General features: G+C 42.1%; 1 protein-coding gene across 1 annotated transcript in view; it reads left to right on the top strand.

The window, feature by feature from the left end:
• Positions 1–18,480, top strand: part of Nlk (nemo like kinase) — a 134,303-nt gene that overhangs the window by 104,394 nt on the left and 11,429 nt on the right. Inside the window, exons 4-7 of the mRNA XM_028866898.2 lie at positions 7,514–7,620; positions 9,050–9,135; positions 12,050–12,259; positions 15,186–15,287. Coding sequence (XP_028722731.1) covers positions 7,514–7,620; positions 9,050–9,135; positions 12,050–12,259; positions 15,186–15,287 — 505 coding nt within the window. The remainder of the gene's footprint in view (positions 1–7,513; positions 7,621–9,049; positions 9,136–12,049; positions 12,260–15,185; positions 15,288–18,480) is intronic.

Here is an 18,480-nt window from a genome sequence, read left to right as displayed (position 1 = left end):
TCTGAGGCCCTGTCAAGAGAGCTTTATTTAATGTGCAACAGACCTGGGGAGATGCAGGTGCCTTTTCAGGCCCTCATTTAATTTAAGCAGCTTTAGTTGGCATGGCAACTAGTTTAGACATCTGGGAGACGTTATGCTGGGGATTGAGAGACTTCAGAGGATTTTGCCAGAGCAAAGCAGAAACCTTACCATAATGCAATATGTCTTACCTCTGAATTTTTGCAGATACAGTGCTAAATTTTTAAATTCAGGAATTGTGTTTTCTGAGAAAAAATTTAAATGTCCTGGTGGTTGGATTGTTTTATGTGATTTTTTAGAAAAGTTCCATTCATGGAATAGATGTGTTTCTCCTAAGAATGTACTCTGCTGAACTTAAAGCATGGAAAACTAATTTTCTGCTGTTGTAATAATTTTTTGAAAAGCTCATATCTTAAAGTTTTCAGTGTTATATGTTCAGAAGCAATTAGAGGGAGTAAGGACATTTCTACACAGAGGTAACCGAGAAGCATAGCCGTTGACTGGTGCGCTGTGTCGTTTTGCCTAGACTTCTGGTTAACTAGAATTTACTGACCCAGCCAGTCTCCTGAACAAGAGACAGTCAGCATTCATTTAAATTTCTCCTTAAGCCGGGCAGGGTGGCGTACACCTTTAATCCCAGCACTTGGGAGGCAGAGGCAGCCAGATCTCACTTGAGTTTGAGGCCAGCCTGGGCTACAGAGTGAGTTCCAGGAAAGGCTCCAAAGCTACACAGAGAAGCCTTGTCTCCAAAAAAAAAAAAAAATTCTCCTTAAACATCTTCCTTGAAAGTTGGCTGGAAGGATTTTCAAGTCCCTGGATCCTGAAGACAGTGGTGTAGTGATAGTAGTGATAGAGCTGCTTGGGCTTAGCAGAGGAAATGCCTGCTGGGTTATGTTTTGTGAGGGACTTTGCACATGAATTTATGGTCGTCATTTGGAAGCACTGAGTTGTGTAAATCATTCTCTGTTCAATGGTATGACATTCTTGTTGCTAAACAATAGTCCAGTTTGTCCAACTCTCTTAGGTATGAGCCTCATCTTGACTTGGTGTCTATAAATGCTGAGTGAAGTGTCATGGTTTTTTTTGTTTTTGTTTTTGTTTTTGTTTTTTTCAGAAATTAGTCATTAGTTATAAAGTATCCATTGTGGCTGAAGATATGGCTCAGCTGGTAAGAGTGCTTCCTGCTCTCTGAGCGTGCCCAGTTCAATATATAGCACCCACATTGGACAGCTTGCAGCTGCCTGTAACTCCAGCCCTGGGATTGATACCCTCTTCTGACTTCCATGGGTACCTTCACGCCAACACACAAATATAAATATAAATATAAATATAAATATAAATATAAATGAAAATAAAAGTGGTCAGGCAGTGGTGGTACACACCTTTAATCCCAGCACTCAGGAAGATCTACAAATTGAGTTCTAGGACAGCCAGCACTACACAAAGAAACACTGTCTTGGGAGGGTGGGGTGTATAGTCCAGTGACGATAGGTACCGTCACAGTGATATGCAGCTATTGCCACCATCTCTCTCTAGAAGATTTTCTCAACCTTTGGAGGTCAAACAACCCTGTCACAGGGGTCGCATTGATATCCTGCATATCAGATAGTTACATTGCAATTCCTAACAGTAGCAAAATTACAGTTATGAAGTAGCAATGAAAATTTATGGTTGGGGGTCACCCCAATAAGAGGAACAAGGGTCTCAGCTTTGGGGAGGTGGAGAACCACTGGGCTAGCTTCATGACTACACCCTGATAATGTGAAAATAAAGCTGTTGCCCTTTTGCTTGCCTGCATACCAGCTGTCACACTGTCACTGTGAAGTTTCTGCTGTCACAGCTGGGCTGCCAGTCCTGTAGTGCCAAAGGCAGAATAGATAGAGCCTGCTCTTCATCCAGGCAACACAAGAACATTGAGTACTGAAGAAGAGAGCTGTAACATCAGTGGACGTGGCAGACGTTCTGTGAAGATAAGTGCTTCAGTGTGTCCTTCAGGACTTGTTTTCCCCCGAATAAAACCTCAACTTGACAACTGTCTTACTCCATTTGGGCCACTATAATGAAATACTGAAGCCTGTGTAGCTTATAAATGGCAGGAATTTGTTCTGGAGATTGGAAAGTGCAGAGTTAAGGCACCTGATAGATTTGGTGTCCAATAAGGGCCTTCTTCCTATTGAAGAGTCTTTTTACTATAACCTACAATAGTTTGAGGAACTAACGAGTTCCCTTGGGCTTCTTTTATAGGGACACTAATCCCATTCATGGGGCTCTGCCCTCCTAAACTAATCATCTCCCAAAGGCCCTCCCTCCCAGTATTCTGGGGTTAGGATTTAGCATGAGAACTTTGGGGGAACATCAGCATTCAAACCATTGGAACACAATAATGGCATCTGTGCAGGTTTTTCTGTTTCACTTAGTTTTCCTCTGTATAATGTTCATTTATTTGTTCCTTGAAACTTAAAGAGCCAACACAGCTCAGGAATTGAAGCCAGAAGTCAAGGCACACACTTGTAATCCCAGCACTGGGGAGGCTATGAAAGTTGGAGGCAAACCTGGACTACATATAGTTGATGATACCTTGTCTCGAAAATCTGTGTGTGTGCGCGCGTGCGCACTTGGTGCAAGATAGTATAGTCTTTCTATTTTTGTCCTGTGATTAATATTTCTCAGGGAAAAAATGGTGTTTACAGAAGGATTAATAATCTTAACATGGAAAGCAGCCTTACAAGTGAAAATGGATTACACAGTAGACAATACAGTAAAGGGCAGGGCATGTGCCTCAACTGCATGAGTGTCTGTCTAGTGCCTTAGTTAGGGTTACTGTTGCTGTGATGAAACACCGTGACCAGAAACAAGTTGGGGAGGAAAAGGTTTATTTGATTAACACATATCTCTGTGCATTATCAGAGGAAGTCAGGACATGAACTCAAAAAGGGCAGGAATAAATGCAGAGACCACAGAGGGGTGTTATGCACTGGCTTGCTCCCCATGGCTTGCTCAGCCTACTTTCTTATAGATCCCAGGACCACCAGCCTAGGTTGGCCCCCACCCACAAGGGACTGACTCCTCCCCATCAATCACTCATTAAGAAAATGCCCTGCAGGCTTGCCTGAAGTCCAGTCTAATGGGGGCATTTTCTCAACTGAGGCTCCCTGTATCAAGTTGACATTAAAGTAGCAAGCACACCTACCATGTTTGAGCCCCCGGAGTTTCCATCCCCAGCATCTCATGAATCAGGTATGCTGCTCATCTATAATCCCAGTACTGAGGATAGAAACAAAAAGAACAGGAATTAAAGGTCATTCTCGGCTTCATAGTGAGGCCCTCCTTTTTGAGACATGGGAGACTGTCTCCTAAAGAAAAAAAAGGGGGGGGCTGAATTGAAGAGATGACTCGGGCTAAAATTCTTACTGCAAGCAAGAGGATCTGAGTGTTGGGGCCCAGAACTCAAGGTTACCATCAGCTACCACCTTGGGCCAGCCTGAGCTGTGTGAGATCTGTAAATTTAAAAAAAAAAAAAAAAAAAAAAAAAAAAAAGGACAAGATTGGCTCTCACTGCTGTATTCCTCCTAATCACACATACATGCGACCTGTAAACATGTGAATGGTTTTCAACCTGAAACTGTTGGTCTTCATGTCTTCCTACGCCATCCTAAAATGTTGGTAAATGATTAAAAGTTTAGACTTAAAAGAGCTGTTTGTAGTGAAAACACAAAACAGGTTAATTTTTACAGGATGTAAAAAAAAAAAAAAACCACAGGAATTGGAGGCATTAGGTGTTGCCTCAAAGCAGGGATGCAGATGAGTCACAAAAGATTGACTACTCGGTATGGGGGAAGTAGCAAGACTCTACATCCTTCCCTAGCCTGCAAGAGACTACACACAGCATGCTGATCCTTGGCATCTCTGACTCCTCACCCCACTCACACAGGACCCTGGCATCCCAGCCTATGTTTCTAATAGGGCTCTTTTCTGGGGAAATGACTTCACCAGAGAGGAGTCACACATAACTGAAGTACTCTTGGATAGCAGTACATACAGCTTCAAGAGCAACTCCTGACATAATATAGAAGAGAAATTTTAAGTAAGCACTTAATATAAAACATCTGAGTAGCATGAGAAATTGTTTACTATATTTTAAACTTCAAAATGATGTACTGTGATTCTACTTGAAGAAATTGTTCAGATTCAAATAAAGCTGTATATAATGTTCATTTCAAGATTGTTTAAAATAGTAAAAGAAGGATAACATTTTCAACAGTGATGGATCAATTAAATGAAAATTCTGGAAATGGCTATAGTAGCATCAGCCAATACTTAGAAGGTAATGGGAAGATCAAATTCAAGGTTGTCTGCTACATGGTGAATTCAAGGCCATTCTGAGCTACATGAGCCTGTCTTAAAAGACAGAAAAGGGGTCTTAGGTAGTTTTCATCTTCTTTTTCATTTGCCAAATTTTCTACAAAGAAAGTTTTTATTTTGCTTTGTTTTTGTTTTTCAGGGAAAAAACATAGAAAACTTCAAAAATACACCACAAGTAGAGATAAGAATATAACTCCTACAGCACTCGGGAGGCAGAGGCAGGTGGAGCTCTTCAGTTCAAGACCAGCCTGGTCTAAAGAGTGAGTTCCAGGACAGCCAAAACAACAACAACAACAAAAAGAAAAAAAAAATCCTGTATTGCCCAGCTTTAACAATATTACTTATTTTTTCCAGTCTTTTCTATCACAGCCCACCCCTTGGGCAAGGGCAGGAGTTTTTTGTTTGTTTGTTTGTTTGTTTGGGTTTTTTTTTATTTGTTTTGTTTTTCGAGATAGGGTTTTTCTGTGTAGTTTTGGATCTTGCCCTGTAGACCAGGCTGGCCTCGAACTCACAGAGATCCACCTGGCTCTGCCTCCTAAGTGCTAGGATTAAAGGCATGTGCCACCACCACCTGGCTGCAGAAGTTTGTTTGTTTTTTTTTTTTTTAAATAGACTGCCAACATCACATTTAGCTTATAAATGATTTACCCATTTCTGATAAGGACCCTCATCAGAACATAATGAATGTGTCATTATGGCATCTTAACAACATTGGTTTATTCCTTACTACCCATCCCTGATTGCCCCCCAGGTCTCTCTTTGAACCAAGTTCTAAAGAGAACCCACATATTTACACTTGTTTATTAAATCTCTTGATGCTCTTCTAACCCACACATCCCTTCCTGCCTTCCCTCCTATCACATGCACTTTTAGAGGAAGCAGGCAGGAGAGCATATGTGACTTAGGTTGTATGGTAGTGGTTGCTCTCTCTGGTAAATGTAGCAGGAATTGTTAGAAGGTCTTTTGAATAAAAACAAACCCGGAGCCAGGTATTGGGGTAAACACTGAAAGATCAGAGAAACAGAACCAGCCACAGCTACCTCACCTTGCCAATTCCTCAGCTGATCTCGTTTCCTCAAACTGGAAGCCTCTGTGCCCTCATCCGAATTGATCTCAGCTGAACTGCTGCTCAAAAGCCTAAAAACTTAACAGACTCTAGTTCCTGGTCCTCATGCCTTATATGCCTTTCTGCTTCCTGCCATCACTTCCTGGGATTAAAGGCCTGTGTCACCATGCCTGGCTGTTTCCAATGTGGCCTTGAACTCACAGAGATCTGGATAGATCTCTGCCTCCAGAATGCTAGGATTAAAGGTGTGTGTACCACCATTTTCTGGCCTCTGTCGGTCTATCTAGCAGCTGTTCTGTTCTCTAACCCCAGATAAGTTTATTAAGATGCACAATATATTGGGGAACACAATATCACCACAGTAGAAGAGGGCTTGGTTAATGTGTGATCTTCAAGAGTGACCAGTGCCAATTAGCCCCAGCACTCGGAAGGCGGAGGCAGACAGATCTCTGAGTTCAAGGCCAGCCAGAGGTACACAGACCCTGTCTCAAAAAAAAAAAAAAAAAAAAAAAAAAAAAAATTTAAGATGTGACTCCTCACATAACCTCCTGTCTGGGTAGCACTGGAGCTGGGATACCCAGCCTGCTTGTAGCCCTCTGCTTAAGGCCTGGTTACCAGAGGGGTTGAGCTCTCTAACAGAAACCTTAAAAATTATAATTTCTATACAATAAATGCCGGTGTATACATAAAGACAAAACAAATTGTATTGGCTGCTGTGTTTTAGGGATCTAGGGTCTCCAGTCAGACTGATAGCAGGTATGATGAGAAGAGACCTAATTGTAGCTAAACTGAAGATAAAGCCCACAGGACTTTGTCATAGATAGAAGGAGAGAGTGAAATACCAAGGCTGACTCCAGGTTTGTGTTTGGTGGTGTGAAGGAAAGGAGTGGGCTGCATTTGAATATTCAAGAGGGTAAGTGTGATGAAGAGAAGGACCGAGGTCCAAGACTGGGGTGTTCTAGCATTCAGCGGAGAGGAAAGGAGCAGGAACAGAAGAAGAGCCAGAAATACCAGCCAGTGAGAGACGAGCAAAGCCTCCCAAGTGTCCCAAGGCCATCTAAAAGCATCTTTAGGAGGGGGCAGTTTTCAACCATTGTGTCGGATGTTAGCACAGACTCTCCCTTCCCTCTGTTTGTCCTTAACTGCAGCTCACTTTAAAAGGTACGAAGGGAAGATTGAAAGAAAAGTTCCAATTAAATCATAAGTCTATTATTCTAACATAAATATAGCAAAAAAAGGAGTTCCTTAATGTCTCTAACATTTATGTATCTTGTCCAAATTCTGAATTCCACCTCTCCATGGCTCCCCAATCTCTTGCTTTTGATCTCCTGCCCTGTGTCAATTGAATAAAAGCCTTAAACTACGTCTCAGTACGTCTCAGTAGTAGAATTTAACCACATGCAGAGTTTAACTGAGTAGAAGGTTATGTTGTTCTGATTGTGAGGAGGCTTGGACTTGAATTTACCAATTCACGTGTTTTGGGCAGTACCATACTTATATAGTCCACAATTGATAGGTAGATTGTGATCTTTTTTTACTGGTGTTTTAAGATGGACTCACCAACCCAATTTTTTAATTTAAAGGACACCCCAGTTGCTCACCAAAATCTTGAGACTAATGGATCTTCACACTTCTCCTTGGCCTGGTTGCTACTTGTCCTTTTCTCTAGTATGTGATTGTAGAAGATGACTGGTTTTTTACTTCCATTCTTTTTTTTTTTGTTGTTGTTGTTGTTGTTGTTGTTCGAGACAGGGTTTCTCTGTGTAGTTTTGCGCCTTTCCTGGAACTCACTTGGTAGACCAGTCTGGCCTCGAACTCACAGAGATCCACCTGGCTCTGCCTCCCGAGTGCTGGGATTAAAGGCGTGCGCCACCAACGCCCAGCTTACTTCCATTCTTAAGCATGTGACTTCTTTTAATTTAATAGTGTCTGGAATTCTCACCATCAGGCTAGAAGCTAGCTGTCTTCACTTCCCAGCCTTGAGAATGGAAGTTACTCTTTAATCTGGTGACTGCACTAAGGGGGTTGGGCCAGTTCTCTGACATCTCCTTAACTTAAAATCTGAAGATATGTTGTCACAGAATTGATGCAGAGTGACCTACATAAAATTATCGTCTCTCCTCAGCCACTCAGCTCAGATCATGTCAAAGTTTTTCTTTATCAGATTTTGCGAGGTAAGATTTTCCTTTATCATGAAAAGGGCAGTGTGGTGGTATAAATGAGTCATTGAGCTTTATTCTGGCCTTCCAAGCCTTCTTCCCCAAAGATCTTTCTATTTGAACCAAAGTTGTTTCACTATTTTTGTATTTGATATTAAACAAGAGGCGTGGGATTAGAGGTGCTAGGCATTGAACTTGGATTCTTGAGCATGCTCGTCACATCCCTGCCAACAAGAGGCTTTTAAGGTGACCAAATATTTCTGTTTTTATGTTCATTAGGGCAGAGAAGGCAGGCAAGTGGATTGATCTAGAAAGGCAAGTAAACAGTGGTTTGTCACAAATCCTGCTAACTGCCTTTAGCTCTTCACAGCCTGTGGCATCAGATGACTAAATTAAAAAGTGACTGTCCTCTATGGAAGACATCCATCCTTCAAGTCTGAGTATCGCCTGCCATAGCTGAGCCCCACTTAGCTCAAAATGACCATTAAAGCCCAAAGCAGATGGAGAAGACTGTAGAGAGCAGCTAAGTACTCCAGACTGTGCGTGAAGAGCAGAGACCTGACTGGGAGCAATTTAGGCCACTCTGATCGATGCCTCCTCTAGCCCCCAGCTGTGTCCAGAGTTCTACCTTGACAAACAGAATTAGTTAAAGGTGAAACCACTTTCTTGTCTGCTGAATACATTTTTTCACAGTATTCACAGAATTACATTCTACAAAGAAATTAAAAATCACCATCTTCCAAGGATTAAAACACTAAGTAATATTACAACTACAACAAAAAGTTCACTTACTATGGATCTGTTGATACTCTGTGGTAGGGGTAAATGGGAAAGATTCTTGGCTCATTTACAGTTGTGAAGAAAATGTCTTATTACATTTTATTTTTTTACAAAAAAAAAAAAAGAAAGAAAAGGAATTACATGAGATTGAGACTTAGAGGGTACTGATGACCAGCTTTTAAGATGTCAGATATATTTTGAGATGATTAAGTGTCTTCTTGGCTGTCAGCAGTCACAAGTGCTGCTGACAGCTGGGCATGTCCCTGAGTTTTGTCCTGTCACTGAAATGCCTATCCTGGGAAAGGCCTCGTAGGTTAATGGAAACTTCTTTGTTGGAGCAGGTTCAGAGTCACAGGCTGGGAGTATCAATAGCCGAACTCCAGTAACTACACTGAGGAGCGTGGCCAGTCTTAACTCCAGGGCCTGACAGCCTCGCCTGTGCTTCAAGCCATGTAATCTTTTAAATTATAGACATTGTCTCTGGCATGTGCAAACACCATTGTGACGTTTTATCGTACTGCAAGAAAATTACAGTGTTTGGAAGGGGACTGAGTCAAACTTTTAGTAATATTCTTTAGCTTTTGTTTAGGGAATCATTTTAAATCTTCTAGTCCGTTTCCATTTCAGGCTAAATATCTGCAACTAAATGTGTTTATTATTTCAGGTTTGAAATATCTCCATTCAGCTGGCATTTTACATCGAGACATTAAGCCAGGGAATCTCCTTGTGAACAGCAACTGTGTTCTAAAGGTAGCTTTTCAGTTATTTAAACATCTGAGAAAAATCAAATGTCTGGCTCAAGAATATCATTTTCCCTACTTCACCAGAAATAAAGAGAACAGTTTTCTCCAGTCCCATCATTTGTCAAGGCCGTTGGAACTAATTTGTGGTCCTGGCTCTGTTTTTTTTTTTTTTTTTAAACATGTTTGCTTCTGTTTCAAACACTTAAATGAGGATTATAATTTCACAAAAAAGAATGGCAAATTTTCAGAAACTCTTACCTTTTCAATTGCTCCATTATTACAAGAAGTTGTTAAGAGCTAACATGACCATGGCAACTCCTATAAAGGAAAACCTTTATTGGGGCTGGCTTACAGTTCAGAGGTTCAGTCCATTATTGTCATGGTAGAAGCATGCATGCTGGCAGACATAGTGCTGGAGAGGTAGCCAAGAGCTCTACATCTGGATCCACAGGCAGTAGGAAAGTGAGACACACTGGGCCTAGCTGGAGCATCTGAAGCCTCAAAGCCCGCCCCCAGGACACACTTCCTCCAACAAGGCCACGCCTTGGGCCTCTGGGGGCCATTTTCTTTCATACCACCACAGATGTGTTTATCAGAAGGAATTAGACTCTCAGCTTCTTCATCTGTGACAGTGAAGTGTGGCTTTTAGGCGGGTGTCTGTGTCTTCAACGCTAGCATTACCATGTGCTGTTGCACATCAGTAGCAAAAGGAAGTAGAGGCATGCTTAAAACTGCTAGGGCCAGGAAAGGGCATATGCACCTAGTGAATGTAGTTCTACAGTATGGTAGTCAAATCTTCCCCCACAGAATAAATTAATAATCCCCAAGTCTCAGGTGCCAGGATGAGACCATGTCTCAAAAAATAACCAAGCTGCACATGTTTTTGCATGATAGTAACCGCAGTATTTCAGGCGTAAAGGCAGGAGGAAAAAAAACACCTAAAATGAGTATCTCCAAACTTCAAGTCATCAATTAATTTTTATTATTTTCCTGGTTCCTACTTCTCACTGTCCTTTGTTAGTTAATAGTAAACTCCAGCTGGGCAGTGGTGGCACGTGCCTTTAATCCCAGCACTTGGGAGGCAGAGGCAGGCAGATCTCAGTGAGTTCGAGGCCAGCCTAGTTTACAGAGTGAGATCCAGGATAGGCACTAAAACTACACAGAGAAGCCCTGTCTCAAAAAACAAAACAAAACAAAACAAAATAAAAAAAAGCAAACTTCACAGTATGCATTTCTCAAACCTCTAATACACAAGTATATTTTCCAAACTCTTGAATAGTGGAAAGTCCATCATAATTTTCCTCGTGATAGAAATTAGAAATAGGTGCAGGAGAGTGGACTCGGTAGCTAAAAAAGCTTACTGCTCTTGAGGAGGACCAGGTCCAGTTCCCAGCACCCATATGGTGGCACACAGCTGGGTGTACATCCAGTTCCAGGATCTAATGCCTCTTCTGACTTCTGTGGGTTCATGTGCACATATATACACATAAAATTAAATAATTGTTTAAAGAAAAGTAGAAGCTGGGTGGTGGTGGTGCACACCTTTAATCCCAGCACTCGGGAGGTAGAAGTGGGCAGATCTCTGAGTTTGAGGCCAGCCTGGTGTACAGAGTGAGTTCTAGGAAAGCCAGGGCTACACAGAGAAACTCTTATCTCCAAAAGCCAAAATAAGAAAAAGAAGAGGAAAACAGCATTTGTGCCAAGCCCAGCAAAATAGGCCTCTTTTATCCTACCTCCTTCTATGAGTCCATCTGGAAATAGCTTGGTTAAGCCTGATGTATGTATTCAGCTATGTTTGGAGTTCATTGGTTTTGATTTGGGTTTAACTATCAGTTTAGAGTAGATGAAAGTTTTGGGGGTTTTTTTGTTGCTGGGCATTGAACCCAGGCCCTTGCATGTGAAGGCAGGTGCTTCTTTCCCGAACCACATCCCCATCCTGGAGAAGAATAGTTTTTGAAAGATACATAATTTTAAAGGGGGAAGGGCACTAGAGAGATGGGTCAGTGGTTCAATGAAGCACTAGCTGCCCTTCCAAAGGACCTGGGGATCAAAATGATCTGTAACTCCAGATCTGATTCCATTTCTGGGCCTCCATGGGCACCAGCACACGTTACACAGATATACATACAAGCAAAACTGATACATATAAAATAATACAAAATTAAAATATATATGATTTTATACAGAAACATTAAAGTTGAGATTTTCTCCCTTTTGTCCAAATAAGACCATAATTTTATACTGGAAAGGAAAATATTATATCTCTATCATGTAAGACTTTTTAAAGTTCATGAGTCCAAGGTTTTTTCATGTGTATGTCATGTGGTTTTCTTTGTTGCTGCTGCTATTTTTCTAGGCATAAATGTGTCTATCTAGCTGAGTATCTTAGTTTACTTTTTATTATTATGATATGATAAAGACCATGACTAAAATCAGCTCGGGGAGATGTTTGTTTGGCTTACTTATCCAGGATCACAGTCTATTAAGGGATACCAAGGCAGACTCTCCAGGCAGGGACCAAAGCAGAAGCCATGGAGGAGTGCTAGCTTGCTCAGCCTCTTTTTTTTTTAACCACCCAGGACCACCTGCCCAGGAATAGTATTGCCCACAGTGGGCTAGACCCACATCAATCATCAACAAGAAAATGTCCCACAGGCCAAACTTATGGGGCTATTTCTTCATTTGAGGTTCCTTCTTCTCAGATATATCTAGGTTTGTGTCAAATTGACAAAATCTAACCAGAACACTGGGTATGGTGGCACATGCCTGTGATCCCAGCACTTGGGAAGTACAAGACAGAAGAATCAGATGTTCAAGGTCATCCTCAGCTCTATAGCAGGCTTAAAGTTATACTGGCTCAAAAATGAACAAAGGAAGGTAGGTGTCTGCTTGATAATGTCTTAACTGTCTTTTCTGTTTAGATTTGTGATTTTGGATTGGCCAGAGTGGAGGAATTAGATGAATCCCGTCATATGACTCAGGAAGTTGTTACTCAGTATTATCGGGCTCCGGAGATCCTGATGGGCAGCCGACACTACAGCAATGCTATTGACATTTGGTCTGTGGGGTGCATCTTTGCAGAGCTGCTGGGCCGAAGAATACTGTTTCAGGCACAGAGTCCCATTCAGCAGGTGCGCTTTTGCTGTACAGCTTCATTTGCTTTTAATTCTGCTATAGATTAGAAGGGAAAGCCATCTTGCACACATCTTGAGTTTATTCATTGTACTGTCTTAATCAACTTTTAGCAAATTCAGGTTCACTCCAAAGCCAGAAAGTTATAAAGTTGAAGATGCCGAGGTTCATACTGCAAGTTAGGAGGCTATTAGAGAAAGTGTTGGCTTTCTCACGTGCACTGGCGCATGGCAGCAGACTCGGCTCTGCAGTTGCATAGGTGTGGTCTGGAGTTGCCTAGAAGGCATCTGTTCCCTCCAGCTGAATGGCTGTGACTTGAAAATGTACTCAATGACTAGACTATACACTTTTAGTGTTGAGTCTTCAAATCTGAATGTTTAAAAAATGTTATCTTGATTATTGGGCTAAAATATTTAGTTATAGCATAGAACACCAGAAGATAATTAAAATATAGCTTTAAGGAACCATTTGCGGTCAAGTGTGGTGCACCCCTGAGGCAGAGGCCATAGACTAACTTCTGTGAGTTCCAAGCCAGTCTCATCTACAGAGCGAGTTTCAAAGTTTCAGACTAGCCAGAACTATATAGTAAGACCCCGTCTCAATAAAAAGGACTGGGCAGTGGTGCTGCACACCTTTAAACCCCCAGCACTTGGGAGGCAAAGGCAGGCAAATCTCTGAGTTCAGTGCAGGCCACTCTACAGAGCAAATTCTAGCCAGAGCTTCACAAAGAAATTTTGTCTCAAAGGAAAGAAGGATAGCTCAGCCATTATTGCTGTTCTTCCCGAGGACCTGAATTTGATTTCCAGCATCCACATCTGGTTGCCTATCACTTCAGCTCTGGGGGATCTAACTTCTCTGACCTCTTAGAGCACTTGGACTCAAGTGTACACATGCAATTAAAAATAATTTTTTAGGCTTAAAAGTACGCATGGTGGCATATGCCTGAATCCTTGTACTTGAGAAGCAGAAGCAGTGGATCTCTATGAGTTCCAGGCCAGCCAGGAGACCCTGTCTCAAAAGAAAGGGGGGAGGGGAGCTTAGTGTGTTAAGAGCACCGGCTGCTCTTGCAAAGGACCAAGGTTTGGTTCCCAGCACCTATCTGGCAGTTCACACTGTCTGTAACTCCAATGGCAGGAGTTCTGACACTCTTCTGGTGTCTTCAGGCACTGCATATGCTTCTTGTGCAGATAAAATACCCATAAAATAAAAATAATAAATCTTTTTTTTAAAAGAAGAAGAAAAGAAAAAAACTCATTTGGAGCTAAGTGTGGTAGCACATCCCTATAATCTCATCACTTGAGAGAGGGGGGAGACCTTTGTAAGTTCAAAGCCAGTCAAGTCCACATACGTAACAGGTTCTGGAGAAGTATGTGTGAGCCTTCCAGTCTTACAGGACCACTGGAGAACTACTCTTCTTATCATTGGTGTGCCTGGTGTAACAATCATCACAGAAGACAGACATTATATTCGGAAGTAGTCTTTTTCTCCTGCATTTTCTATTTTTGAGAAATAAATACACTGGGTGCTGAACAGCCAGTGGACTTCATAAGCGTGTTTCTCATAGATCTTTCCCACTGTAGACAACTTTCTGAGCATGTCCATCAGGCAGTCATTCCCTTCTGCCATTGTGCGGTTGTTAGAGCCGGGCAAATGTCACCACCATGCCATGTCAGAAGGCTGTCCGGAGACCTGCAGGGGACATGGCTTCTCAAGCACTTCCATCGCCCCAAGTGGTGCTGACGGCTGTCCCTGGTGTAGATGGGTGTGGAAAATGGTGTTCTCTGTGCATGAATTCCCATCCTAGAAGAGCCAAATGAAATGGTAATTAGGTTATAGAGTCAGAACAATTTCAGAACTCCAGAAAACTGGTGAGGTGGTTTGCTACCTGCAAAGACTTGTTTACAGGGAGGCCACTGTCAGCCCCCTTTATTGTGTCCAGCTAGATAAATGTGGCATCATGGTTTCCTAAGTTCCAATTCTTCTGCCAGTGAAAGAGGTTTCTAGAATGTAAGAGGTATGCACTGGTCCAAACATTGAGTGCTTAGCTTTTATTTCAGGTGTGAATGTTTTGAATGTTTATTATATCACATGTATCTGATGTGTAGATTAGCCCCTTGATGGGCTTGAATCCATTTGAAACATTAAAATCTATTCATTAACTGTTTGAAAAGAACAGTCATGGGGCTGGAGATGGCTCAGCGGTTAAGAGCACTGGCTGCTCTTCCAGAGGACCCAGGTTCAATTCCTAGCACCCACATGACAGACAGTTTACAACTGTCTGTAATTCCAGTTCCAGAGGATCTGACACCTTCACACCAATGCACATAAAACAAATTTAAATAAAAAAGAACAGTCATTAACTACTGTCTGCAAAGATAATAAATGCTATGTAGTTTTAAAACAGTAGGGCATAGAGGTAGACTCTAAAGTTACTCTAGTGTTAGAACACTGTCCATCTTTCCATGGAATGTAGCTCGACTAGCCTCAAACTCACAATCCTCCTGTCTTAGCCTCTCAAGTGGTAGAATTATAGGTATGTATCACCAAAGCTGATTCAAAAAAAGAAAAGAAAAGGACAGAAAATAAAAGAAAGGGTTCTGTTTTGTTTTGTTTTGTTTTTTTGTTTTTTGTTTTTCAAGACAGGGCTTTTCTGTATGAATTTGGAGCCTGTCCTGTAACTCACTCTGTAGACCAGGCTGGCCTAGAACTCACAGAGATCCGCCTGCCTCTGCCTCACAAGTGCTGGGGTTAAAGGCGTGCGCCACCACCGCTCAGCTATGCAAGGGCTTTTATCAGAGCTTATTTGAAGGTTTGTGGTTCTAAGGTTTAAAAAAAAACATGGCACTCATTTTAAGGCTGGAACTTAAGTCTAATGAAGTTGTTTCTGTGAGCTACTGTCAACCTGTGTTTCATGTTCCCTTGCAGTTGGATTTGATCACAGATCTCTTGGGCACGCCATCCCTGGAAGCAATGAGGACGGCTTGTGAAGGTGCTAAGGCACACATACTCAGGGGTCCTCATAAACAGGTAAAGAGGTAAAGAGGGGAGCAGTATGTCTCTGGTGGCCAGCTGTAAGGGAAGGTCTTCTATTCCAAAGTTGTTGCTTATGGGTAACAGACACACATATGTACATCAACACGTGTACACAGAGATAGTCTACAAGTAAGACCTCTGTTATGTGGATATGACCATAAATAGAAAATGGCTTATGGCCATGCCCAGTACCATAGGAGAAGAATGCATGTTTTTATAGCATCATTGCTTATTCTCCTGCTTTATCAGTATGTGGGAAGAAAGCTTTGGTCTCAGTGTGTGTTAGTCAAGATACCCTTTCCAGATACTGAGCCCAAATAGCTGGTATCTCTTTGCCTTGCAAGGATGTAAAGCACTTTCTGTTGTACTTGTACCACTAGCATCAAATCAGACCCAAGTGTGGTGAGAAGTATAAAGAAGGACTGCTTGGTTCTTACTAATCAATATCACTTGCAGCCAGCTAAATCACTGCTGAGAAGCCGGGGTGGTTTCTGTCTGCACTCTTGATTAAGCAGTATTTTCTGCCAGCACTTTCCTAATCCCCTTTAGAGAAAACAGCTTAGTGATGTGAAGAGTGAGTGGGGGGAAATGCTCTTCCTAGGAAATACGCAGAACCAATAAGGCTTGAGCCAGACAAGCCAAGGCTAGTTTCCCCCGAATTGCCTTGGTTTCTTTTAAATTGGACATTTAGGCAATCTGGTAGATTGTTTAGGTGAACTGATTAGCCGGCCGAAAGGCAGACTGAATTTGATATTCTTCCCCTGAAATTGCCCACCAGACATTTGATCAAGGCTTCACCCTCCATTGCATTTCCCTCTCTGTAATCCCAGTGACTCCTGTTTGCACAGGTTCACAGGTGGTAAGGTCACGTGTTCTCTAACACTAGCCCAGGCCAGTAAATAGGGAGTGATAGGTACTCACATTTATTTTAATTCATATTTGTTTAGTTATGTTTGAGGCAAGGTTCCACCATGTAGCCCTGGCTTATCTCTAGCTCACTGTGGAGATCAACTTGCCTCAAGCTCACAGCAGGCTACCTGGCCATGCTTTAAAGAGCCTCCTTATAGGTACAGTTTTTGGTTGCATTTTGTTCAGACTATGAAATAATTTGAGGTCCTAATATCCTTAGAGGAATGCAGTAGCTTTTTCAAAGATTTATTTTATTTAATTACGTCTATGTGTCTGGATGTGAGCACATGATTGCAGGAAGCTTGAGGCAGACAGCCCTGGAGCTGAAGTCACTAACAGTTGTGAACCACCTGTCCTAGGTTCTGGGAACTGAACTCAGGTCCTCTGCAAGAACAGTACTTACTCTTAACCTCCAAGCCATCTCCCAAGCCCTTGGGAATTCAATAACTATAACCAAGAGGAGGCTCTATATTATAGGAGAAGCTAACAGGGTCTGTTATGCTATTTATTGGCCAGCATCAGGAACATGAAACTAATTCATTAGTGTCTTGTAGTAAATATGTCCTTCATAGAATAATTTCCCTCATTTATTGACCTCATCAGTTTAATAAGTGTACCTGGCCAAAGAGAACCAGTCATGCAATGGGAAGAACAAACATCAGGTATTGCTGCCCTTCCCTAAAGGTGCTGACTATTGCTAATGGCTGTCAGCTAGTTAGCCCTCCATCAAACTAACTACAACTACTAACAACAGCCTAGAGGGCAGACCTTTCTGAGATGTCCCTGACACATCTAAAACAGCCGGAAAAGGTCTTACTGCACCAAAGTGCTGTGCACGCCTTTGAGCATTCTGAACAGATGAGTTGGTTTTCCCATAAACATTTTGAGCCCAGTGGCTGTAAAAGTCTAGAGCCCTCAACTGGGTGTGGTGGCACACTACTATAACCCAGCATTCAGGAAATGGATTGTGAGTGGAAACCAGCCTGGGATACCTCTTCACAACCCTGTCTCAAAAAAGGACTTTTAAAACCTAGATCTTTCAATTAAAAAAAAAAAAAAAGAATTATATTATTTTCTGAAACAAAAGAGGGAGGAAAGGAAAATTTTAAAGTTCTATTTTATTTTAAGTTAAATAAACTCAAGTTAAATGAATTCTGTCAGAATCCTTTCTTCTACATTTTCACATGACTTGCCCTCTTGGTGAGGGGTACCTCCTGAAGGTTAAGGTTTTGCTCACCAGGTTGTCTGGTGGTCTGAGGGGAGCACCACGGCAATGTTAGTCTTGACATCAGAATATTCAGATTGGTCGGGTGAGAGTTAAGAGACCCTGCAGCCCAGAGGTGTTGCACTTTCACCTTCTAGAACTGAAGCTTTAGGAGCGAGGCCTCAGCAGTGCTGGAGCATTTCTCGGGCTGGGAGATTTGCTGTGTACCTACTAGATGCAACTGACTATAGCGTAAATGGTTCTATTTTTTTCCCTCCAGCATGGGAATTGGCTTTGATCTGCATTTGCTAGTTGACCTGTCTACCATCCCAGAGTTCTGAGTGAAGGTCACAGGCTCTTGAAGCTCCTTGTATAAGTCTTTGCCCTCCTCCTGCCCCTCCATCTCCACCTCATGACACACAGTCACTTGTTAGCGTGCTAGCAGCTTCACTGACGCTATCCCTGTTCATGTCCTGACTTCTCACAGCTGAGGTTAGAAGACAACCGCACACACGCTTATTTGGTATGTAGATAACTATAGGTGATTTTCACAGCATTTTTTTCCTGTTCTTTTGGTTTTTGGTTCCTTGTTTTTCATTTTGTGGATTTTCTTATGTTGTTATTTGAGTTTTTTAAAATAGAGTCTGGCCTCCTCTTGTGCCTCCCCAGTGCTGGGATTATTGGTGCATGCTACTACTCCCAGTTTATGTACCCTGCTTCAAAAATTAGTTTGGTCCCCAGGATACAATGTGTAGCTTGTGCAGTTTCATATGCTTGGCTCTGCCACAGAATGCATGGTGTTTCGTTGACTCAGGGTTTGGCTTGGGTCATGCATGCTCAGTTTCTTTTTCCCTGGGCTCTATTGAAGAAGAATGCAGGCCGTGGTGTCAGTCTCGGGCTTACCACATTACACAGCAGGTTGAATGGTGTCCCGTGAGCTGTACAGTGCTATTGTAGGCACATTGTGTAAGGCTCCAGTAACTCATTCTATGACCTTGGCAAATTACTTAACCTCTGTGAGCCTCAGTTTCATTCTTCAATAAAATAGGGATAAAAATAGTTCCTCTGGCTGGT

The sequence above is a fragment of the Peromyscus leucopus genome, chromosome 8b (assembly GCF_004664715.2).
Source record: "Peromyscus leucopus breed LL Stock chromosome 8b, UCI_PerLeu_2.1, whole genome shotgun sequence".
NCBI lineage: Eukaryota > Metazoa > Chordata > Mammalia > Rodentia > Cricetidae > Peromyscus > Peromyscus leucopus.
This window is presented reverse-complemented; position numbering and strand designations above follow the sequence as displayed.